The sequence below is a fragment of the Notamacropus eugenii genome, chromosome 3 (assembly GCF_028372415.1).
Source record: "Notamacropus eugenii isolate mMacEug1 chromosome 3, mMacEug1.pri_v2, whole genome shotgun sequence".
In the NCBI taxonomy this organism is placed as follows: domain Eukaryota; kingdom Metazoa; phylum Chordata; class Mammalia; order Diprotodontia; family Macropodidae; genus Notamacropus; species Notamacropus eugenii.
The window spans coordinates 210904597-210915006 of NC_092874.1; the positions used below are offsets into that span (position 1 = coordinate 210904597).

The 10410-nt window shown below is 35.3% G+C and overlaps 1 protein-coding gene across 7 annotated transcripts in view; it reads left to right on the top strand.

Annotated features, from left to right (window-relative positions):
- Positions 1-5762, top strand: part of SCAF11 (SR-related CTD associated factor 11) — a 91043-nt gene extending 85281 nt beyond the window's left edge. For 6 of the 7 annotated variants that reach the window (XM_072654260.1, XM_072654259.1, XM_072654263.1 and 3 more), the window contains 4 exons: positions 250-596; positions 1711-1929; positions 2234-2353; positions 2646-5762. In XM_072654260.1, the coding sequence (XP_072510361.1) occupies positions 250-596; positions 1711-1929; positions 2234-2353; positions 2646-2792 (833 nt within the window). In that variant the 3' untranslated portion in view covers positions 2793-5762. The remainder of the gene's footprint in view (positions 1-249; positions 597-1710; positions 1930-2233; positions 2354-2645) is intronic. The other variant, XM_072654261.1, reaches the window with a different exon arrangement.
- Positions 5763-10410: the final 4648 nt, after the last annotated feature.

Below are 10410 nucleotides of genomic sequence, written 5' to 3' on the forward strand. Positions count from 1 at the left end.
TCAGCAACTTTTATTAAATTCCTCATTTATTTTTTTAAAATGAGGTTTGAATATAGTGTTTAGTGGTTCTATATTGTCTACAGGAAGTTGTAATTATGAATTTTAGCAGTTGCAAGTAGTCTATTGGGAGGCTTTATTATTACTTTTTTTTCAGGGAGTATACTTGGTGAGGGTGGGAGGATACATCTGTGGAACAAAATGTATCTACAACATTTTTTAAAGGGAATTTTTTTTTTTTTTTTTTGGTAGATCAAAACCTCAAAGACCAAACCAACCAACAAGGTGATGGTACTCAGCTTCCTATAACTATGATGCCGCAACAAATGAATGTAATGCAACCACAAATGAATACACAGCACCAAACTATGAATATCTTCCCATATCCAGTGGGTGTTCATGCCCCCTTGATGAACATCCAACGTAATCCATTTAACATTCATCCTCAGCTACCCATGCATCTCCATACAGGAGTGCCTCTCATGCAGGTAGCTGCTCCTACCAATGTGTCTCAGGGATTACCACCACCACCACCCCCTCCCCCGCCATCCCAACAAGTCAACTACATTGCTTCACAGACAGATGGAAAGCAATCCCAGGTATGTTTTTTTTAGCAACTTAGATTTAATCAGCATAGTGACTTTGAAACAAAATTTAGCTAATGGTGTCGGATGTCAAAGAAAAAGTTTCTTGACATACAGAAAATTGTTTTGACTAATCCCAACCATCCTCTCTCCCCCAGTATTTGATATAAAAATGAATTGATGAACTCCAAAATTTAAAGCTATTCACACAGATTTCGGATAATCACATTTTAAAATAACAATTATTTTGATTAAAAATTGCAATCAAGTTAAAGGCTAAATTCTCTATATTTGGTTCTAATGTTTCTATATTATGGGGGAACATTTGGTGATGAAATAATGTGATGAAGCCTGTGTTGTCTTGTTCGGACAAACTCTAAGAAAATATGTTCATTATCCATTAAATGTCTGTCCTTCATGTTCACGTGGAAACAAGGGGGAAGGTGAAAAGAAATTTGCAGTTAGAGTCCTGTGTAAAGGTTTGCATGGATGGTAATAAGTATAATTTTGTTATTTTCATGCATCTGCTTCTATAAAAGTCTACAGAATAAAATAATCCATACTATGTTATAATATAAAAATGTAATATTATGTCTGCCTTCTAGAAATTTTAGAAATCTGACAATAATTCAGTATGGTTTAGTGAGAAGAAGAGGACTTGGTATTTCAGTGTATTGGATTTTTTTTTTATCTTTATGACTACTGAATTCATTTGACTTTGATGCCTCATTTTCTTCATCATTAAAAAAAAGGGTCATTTTCACCCAGATATGCTGTCAATTTTCTTTAAAGATCTTAGCATAAAAGGTACTGTTTTTTAAACTTATCAAGTTGTTTTACTGTTGTTACAATATGACAATGCAGGTACATCTTTAAAATAATTTTGAATATTTTAAATGTAAAGCCTTGCTGTGAGCTAGTTTCAGAAGGTTACACATTTGTCTTCAAGAAGTTGTACATACAGATGTATGTCCTCAAAATGTTCTCAAACACATATTTTCTAAGTTCTGTGAGACTCTTTAAATGTATATTACATTGTATATTATTGATATTTTTATAATTTAGGAAGTTTAAAAATGTCACATATATGAAGAATAATTCATTAACTGCTGTTAACTCTTTAAAACAGGGTATTCCTAGCGCTTCTCATGTAGGTAATAACACAAGTACACCAGGTTTGCCTACTCCAACAGCAGCCCCTGGAAATATAGGACCATTTCAGGGACCAAGTTCTGGTAATGCTTCATCGTCAAGTCACAGCAAAGCTCCTAATGCTGCTGTAAAATTGGCAGAAAGCAAAGTAAGTGTTACAGTGGAAGCCAGCGCAGATAGCTCGAAGACAGACAAGGCAAGTTCAAAGTTAAGAATAATACATACTTAATTTTCTGATGCTAAAAACGTAAAAGTTAATCTGTGTCAACTTCCTATCCTTGAACTTTCAAAGTTATTTTGTACATGATAGTTATTTTAGTGTGTAATAAAAATGAGCAAATATTAATGCTTTATTAGAATCTTTAGAAACATTATATTTGTTGAAACTAATTTTTGAAGAGAACTTTTAATATTACAAGTTTGTAGTGTTTTGAGATATATTTTTAAAAATGTAATTTTGGCAACATACAATTAAACCAGTTATTTTTTTTTCTTATTAGAAATTGCAAATTCAAGAAAAAGCAGCACAGGAGGTAAAATTGGCCATTAAGCCATTTTACCAAAATAAAGATATTACCAAGGAAGAATATAAAGAGATTGTGCGGAAGGCAGTAGATAAAGTAAGTTACACCTTTGTTGTAGTTCTATGTAATACAAGATTGAGCCATCTGTAGTTTAATAAATGCATTTAGGTATTAAAATCTGCTTGATCCTTTTGTAGCTAATTTTCCAGCTAAGTGTGGGGCATTATAGTTAAATTATAAAAGTGTAATACTTTGAAGTCATTTATGTTTCATAAATCTTCCATATGTCATTCAGTAAGCTTGGTTGGCTCTAGGATTCAGGTCATAGGTTAGTATTACTGCCTTTTACAAATAAAAATCTTTTCCCCTCCCCTCACTCCTGCTGTAGGTTTGTCATAGTAAGAGTGGAGAAGTGAATTCTGCTAAAGTGGCAAATCTGGTTAAAGCCTATGTAGACAAATACAAACATTCGCGGAAGGGGAGCCAAAAGAAAAACCCAGAAGAACCTGCTTCGACTGAGAAAAAAATAGGGTGAAATAGGAAATGCTAAGAACACTATCAAGATTATCTGCAAAGTGCAATTTCAACATATACAATTAACTGAAAATTACACAACTGTGATTGAAATTTGGTTTGATAAAAAAAATTTTTTTCAATGTAGAATATAATGATTTGTTTTAAATGAATAGAGTTCTGCACTGCAACTTCTTTATCTCTTTTTTTGAAAACAAATGAAAGGAAAATAAAAGGTTTGAAGGAGAATGCATTTAATTAGGAAGGTGTGGATACTGGAAGATATAAAGCATTTTGACTTGGAACAGTGGAGTGCATAAATTAGAAGCAAGTACATAGATTGTGAAAGAGGTATGTACATGTGGGCTATAATATATTAAGGTAGGATATTCTTCTTTATCCCCCTCTATCCCCCTTTAATTGTGGTAAAAATTAAAATAATGTATTGCCATGGGTAATATTTTTGATATTAACTAGACCAGGTGTGGGAAACCTGCAGCCTCCAGACTAAGTGTCACCTTCTAGGTCCTTGGATGCAGCCTTTTGATTGAGTCCAAGTTTTACAGAACAAATCCTTTTATTAAATGATTTATTCTGTGAAATTTGGATTCAGTGTCAAAGGGCTGAACTTGAGGTTCTCGAGGGGCCATGTGTGGCCTTGAGACTGCAGATTCCCCACCCCTGAACTAGACAGACTCATTGCTGGATTCATTGTATGTCTGTTTATGTGTGTATGTGTGTGTGTGTGTGTGTGTATACATACACATACACATATATGTTTTTTAAAAGCACATGACTGTCAGAACAGAAAAAATGTTTAGATCGAAAAATCATAGGCAACAATACTACTAATCAGCTCCACAAATTTTGGGATGCTATTCAACACCAAATAAAGACTTTGCTGCTTGTTTTTATTTTGTGTTCTCCCCCAGCCCGATCACTCTTGGGTTATTAGTATGAAATAGCATAACTATTTTATGATTGCTTAGAATTTTAGCAGTTCATAGTCTCTGACTGCACTTGTTGGAAGGACAATCCAGAGAATGTTTTAGAAATCATGCGCTCTTTATTCATATCCTCTACTGGCCAGAGGCAGCAGATTTTTCCACCTGAGATCCATAGTTACGTGTAAGACTTTTGTGTTGACCTTTTACTTGGATATAGGGTATAATATAAATTTACTTTTTGGTAACTTGGCTTACACAGGTCAAGAAATGGTATTATTATCATTCTTGTGGAATTTTAAAGTGTTTCACAGTGAGTGAAATACTTAGACATGTTGTAAAGTCCTAGGCATGAAACTTTGTTTTGTGGTAAGGGAAGAGAATAGTACAGTTTTAATAATGTTTTTTGGAGCTATAGACCTGTTGTCTTTGAAAATGGTATAAAACCAGTTGATTTGGAAATGTTGGCTTAAAGACTGGTTTCCTTTCTTTAAAGGATGATACTGGTAGAGTACAAAATTTCTCTCCACTTCCAGCCAGGAACAGCTTTGGATGGAAATCAAACAATATAAATGGTATTTAGACAAACAATCCTATATTCTAAGGCAAGGTTGTATTTCATTCAGTCAAATTTGACCTTTTTATTTGCTAAATTCTTCAGCTTGAGCAATACTGTTTATTATTATGCTGTCTTAGAGTAAAGGTTTTCCATTTCTTCAATTTTAGGTATATAGTATGTGCCTGGTCCTACCTTTCGTAGGAACAGTTATTTGGAAATGTGTAGGATCTAATTAATGCTATGTCACCCTTGTCAGATTTTAATAGGAAAATCCTGAGACATTGAAAAATAATGACCACTGCATTATATTTTTGGGTAGCTTTATTTTGTCATTCTTCTGATTTTTCTTTGTTTGTGTGTTTGTATGAAAAGCTCATTATAACTAAAGTATAATAGGATGTGGAGTTTGATACTGATTTTTTTCTTCCCTAAAGCACACTCAAACCATGTCTTGAAGATTTCCACAGTGCCCTCTTTCTCCCCAGTTCACTTTTGACCTGTGGCAGCAGTTGTGTGAACTTCAATCTATTTTGAACTAAAACTGGTTAGCACTTTGAAGAAATTTGTAGCAAATTGCTATGCCTATGCTGATTAATCACACGCTGTGCGTATTTTCCTGCATTTTCCTTCAAGGAGTTTTTGGAGCTGTTTGTATAACATTTTCCCTCTCTCTTGCTTTACATATTTGAGTCTCTTTGCCAGATGACTCTTGCAAACCTGTAAAAGGGCCTAACCGAAGGGCAGGTATGGTAAGAACATAAAATTTAAGTTTAGGGTAGAAGGTTTTTTTGTTTTCTTTTGTGTTTTTGTACCCTGCTGGGGAAGTAATAAGGGTAGCTGCCATCTCTAGTTGAGGCAGTGGTTACATTGAAGCTCTGCTGTATCTGTAATTCCTAATTAAGAACGTCTTATAAATTAGAAAGCTATAAGTAAACTTTTTCTTATTTTCTTGGAAATATTTAAGAATTTATCAGAAAATGCATGATGTATATTTTTAACAAAATCTATTGCCTTATGTGCCCTTCATTTTCCCAGAAATTTAAATTTACTTAGCACAAATCTGATGTGCATTCCTCTTCACCATTAATTCCTGATTCCTTTTGGTATTAAGACTTCATCTTTAATAATTTTGATCTAAATACAACAAAATGTAATAGTGTTTATTAGCAAGTGTTCTGGGCCAAAAAGTTCCCAAGATTTTGAGGAAAATTCTTTTTAGAAACTAAAGATATAGTGACCATTAATTTTTGGAATCATAAAGGTTTTGTGTACCTTTCTGCTAATTACTGAGTTGCCCCTTACACTCTTTGAAGTGATCACTGTGCCTACTGCTTGAATGTTTTGTCAGGATCACAGTGGCTGCCCCAGGGTCTGTGTTAAGTTGTTTGTAGCATATGGCTGAAGTTCTGCCTACTAAAAAAACAGTACTATCTTAAACAAATTATGTAGTGTATAATATTTTCTAATAAATTCTTTTGACTAAAATAAATGCTGTCTTTAATATTTTTTGTCTCAATTTAGTAAACCATAACTTTTTATACCTGGATAATGTATTTAATGCAGTTAAGGGCAAGTTTACATGTAACACAGAGAAAACAGATTATCGTTCTAAATACATGTGTTTTATATATCATATTTTCCCAAACTCTGACTTTAATTCTTCTTACTCCTTTAGCACTTGGCATAATATACTGAATGCTTAATTTTTAACTACTTAAAATAATGGGTTGTAATCCAGCATGTAAGTATCTTTCTAAAATATTGCACTCAAAGCTGTTTACAGTACTGCCGGTATGTCCTGAGAGAGCTCTCATTAGAAACACTTCTGATGGAAGCATATTAGTGCTTCAGTGGAGAACATCAGCTTTTTTGGTTGTAATTCATGTTGCACTCTTAATTCATTGAGCTTTCAGTACACAAAAACCTCTAGATTTTGCTAACTATTATTTAGCCCTTACCCTTTTCATACTAGATTTTCAAAGTTGATTTTTGTGAATGCAAGATTACAGTTTTATATTTTTCCCTATTAAAAATAGTCCATTATTGTGACCTGTCAAGGTCTTTTTTATATCTATCCATCATTCATTGTATTAGCTATCCCTCCCAGTGCATTTAACAAGGGTCCCTTCAACAGTTCCAACTATAAAATGTTGAGCTGCTTAGAACCATGGACAGAATCTTAGGACAATCCATTAGTGACACTCGAGCTGACATCAGTTGAGGTTGATCTTACTTTGGGACCATTCCTTTAACCAGTTCTGTAGCTACATAATTCACATCTTTATCAGGTAATAAGGAAGCATTTATTATGTATTAGGCAGCATATAGCAAGTGCTAAAAATTGAGACAGAAAAGAAACAGTTTCTCAAGAAACTTGCACTCTGTTCGGGGGAGGATGCAGAATATTCACAAAATGAATAAAAAGTAATTTTGGGGATTTTGGGAACTTAGAATTAAGCTTTGAAGGGAGCTCAGAGCTCTCAGAGGCAGAAGTGAGAAAGGATCTCTTAATTCTGTGCAAAGGCATGGGAGTAGGAGATAGCATGCTGTATATGGAGAACAAAAAGGCCAGTTTGGCTGGAGTATAGAGTATGTAAAGGGGAAGTGATGTACATTAACAGATGGTGAAATTTTTTAAATTCCTTACCCAAATATCCTACAGTGGGTAACCTTTTTACAAAATTCTTTATTTCAGTTGGTGAATTCAACTCATAGTTGAGTCTCTTAGACTAAAACTTCAATGATACCTATCCCTTTTCTCATCTGATTACTTGCCTGATTAATTCCACATGTAACTTGCCTAAATAACTCCACATAACTCCTTGTGTCCATTCCCATGTGATAATGCTATCTACTGAGACTGCTCATCTCAGTCTTCTTTACTGGATGATTTCATCCAGATCATGCCTCCTAATCATGGTTATCCCGTGGGTTCTGTCTGATATTCTCTTCTCTTTCCATACCATTTATGTTATTTCACTTGGCGATCTCATTAGTTTTTATGGATTCACCAATCATCTCTGTAGATTTATCTGTTTATCTAGTACTAGTCTTCTATCTCCAAATGCTTGTTGGACATTTTCAAATGGATATCCCATAGACATTTTAAATGTCCAAAACTGAACTCATCTTTCTCCCTAAATTGTTCTTGCTTCCTACCTTCCCTATTACTGTTTTGAAGCATTACCCATTCTCTCACTCATCCAGGCTCATAACTTCTCTTTTACCTCTATATCCAAAAAATTGCCAAGTCCTATCAGTTCTACCTTCACAACATTCCCATTGTGACACTGCTACCACCTTGATTCAGGCCCCCATTACTTCACACCTGGACAATTGAAGTAGTCTTTTTTGGTTGATCTGCCTGCCTCAAGTCTCTTTCTCTTCAGTCCATCTCAGCTGCCAAGTTGTTTTTCCTAAACTGACCACTTTCTTCCCCATATCCAGTCAACTCCAGTGATTCACTACTTTAAAGACTAAGTATGCAATCCTCTATTTAACTTTAAAGACCCTTATAACCTAGTCCCTTTCTTTATTTCCCAGTCTTCTTACACCCTACTCCCATCTGTGTACTCTTAAAATCTAGTGACATTACTGTTCTTTACACATGATACTCCCATCTTCCAATTCCATGTTTTCCGACCTCCCATGCCAGTAAATCTCTCCCTCAACTGTACCTCCTGGCTTTCAAGAAGTCTTTCCTAGTCCCTTTAATTCTAGTGCCTTCTTACTGTGATCATCATTTGTCCTGTATATTATAACATAGTCGCTATAAAAATGTAGTTTTCATGCTTTCTCCCCATTGGTCTGATAGACTCTTTGAAAATAGGAGCTACCTTTTGCCTTTCTTTGTATCCCTAACATTTAGCATATCTCCTGGCACATAGTAGGTGCTTAATGTTTCTTGATTTGAGTTAGGGTGAAGAGAAGTTGACAGTTGTGAGATATGTGGAGGTATAAAGGACAAAGCTTAGTAACTGATTTTATGCAAGGGAGGTTTGAGAAAGGAAAGAGGATGCTCTGAGTCTCTGATGCTGTATGACTGGAAAAATGGTGTTCACCTTAATAGGAAGACAGGGGTTTGGAGAAGGGGTGGATTTATGGAACAGGTAAAATGAGTTCCATTTTGAACTTTCTGGGTTTATGTCACCCTATCTATGTCCCTATTGCTATTAGCTGCCAATTTCTGGGTTACTCTCTCTTTAATGAGTTTAGTGCCACCCTCAACATATTCCTGTCCCTTTTTAACTCCCTCTCCTCTTTTCTCAGATGAGCCCACTTCTTTACAGAGATTGGTTACCCTACAGGGTGAACTCCCTCATCTGTTCCACATCCCTCAGCGCCTTACCTCTCCTCCCTTGCTCCAGTCTATTTTTTTATGTTAATTTATTTTATTTTAAATTCCAGAAACAAAACAAGCATTTCCATAACAGTACAGTAAAAAGGATGATTGCACATGAAATTTCAAATCTACCATGTACAACTTGCTATTCCCTCAAAATATACAACAAAGTTGTCATAGAAATTTCTTTTTTTCTTCTCTCCCACTCCTCCTCATCCTAGAAACACAAATAGGTGTGTGTGTGTGTGTGTGTGTGTGTGTATGTATATGTAAAATTATTCAAAAAATATTTGTTTTTCAATTCTTTCTTGATGCGGGTAGCATCTTCCTTCATGTCATTGGTGTATTTATAATAGTCACAATCACTTAGAGTTGTTATTAAAACAACATTGTTATTGGAATGTTCTCTTGGTTCCACTCACTTTGCTCTTCTTCATTTTTTATGTCTTTCTAAGATCAATTTCTTAAAGCACAGTACTGTTGCATCACAGCCATATATCAGAACTTGTTCAGCCATTCCCCAGTTGATGAGGATTCCTGAAATTTCCAGTTCTTTGCCACCACCAACAGTTTACTGTAAACATATCATTCACATCCAAAGTTATAATGGCTATTTGTCAATTTCCTGCTCCAGTCTTTAAGGAAAAGGTAAGCTCTCTTCTTAGGAGCTCAGTAATTTGCCGCATTGTCTTTCTTTCCATTTCACTATGTTGTTGGTTGTTATTGTGTTTGTTTTCAAAGAGGACCATGACATCAGGAAAATGGTGACATGATTTGCAGTTGACTTTGATTTGAGTGAGGGAGGGCTGTGCGAGGTCACCAGCCTCACTTTTATCCTCCAGAGCCATCTGTATCCAGTGACCAGATATTCATCAGGATGAATGGAGATGGCCCAGGATGCAAGAATAGACCCTTACCCTTTTAAGGCTAAGGCCTTTTCAGGTACTCAGTTAAAGTGAGGTAATGCGCATTCAAGGGATAGGTTTTACCTCTTTAGGAAGTGAATTAAGGGTTTGCCCCTTTAATTAAAAAGAAAACAAAACAAAAAAATTAAACTGGGAGGGGAAGAGTCTCAGGGTTGCTATTCCAAAGAGAAACAGTTATCATTGACATTCACTCAAAGCCAGGAGGGCCCAAAATACAGCCCTTAAGTGGAACTTGACCAGGGACCCATTGTGGTTGAATGTATGAGCTTCAGAGTGAAAAGTAAAGAAGGCAGGGAGGGAAGAAGGAAGGAAGGAAGAGAGGGAGGGAGGGAGGAATTGTTCCAATCCTTTCCCTTTTATATCCAGAAAAAATTAACTGTGCCTGTTGGCTCCACTTAAGTATCTACTCAATCTGGCTTCCATTCCTGTCAACTTGACTTCTCCAAACTAACAACTATTACTTTTCCACAGGGGGAAAATTATTATTTCTCAGTGCTTATCCTTCTTGAATTCTATAATTTTTGATGTTGTCTTTTTGTGTACATCTCCCTTTGCTCTCTCGTTGTTCTCTTCCTAACTATTCCTGACTTCAGTTGCCTTTATCATTCATTTTATATTCCCAAAGTTATTGGACCTTTATGATCTTATTCTTCTCTGTTAACATAACTCCCTTGTCTTCCCTGAGTTGTAACCCCATATTTGCAGATATTTTCTGCACATCTACATCTGGATCTCAAGAGTACCTCAAAGATTGTCCTCATCTGAATTAATCCTTTTTTGTTTGGAATTCTTTACTTTTAACTGTATTTTCTTCATAAAAATGACTTGCTTCTCAATAACCCATGTATTTAAAAGCTAGTAAAAGAAGA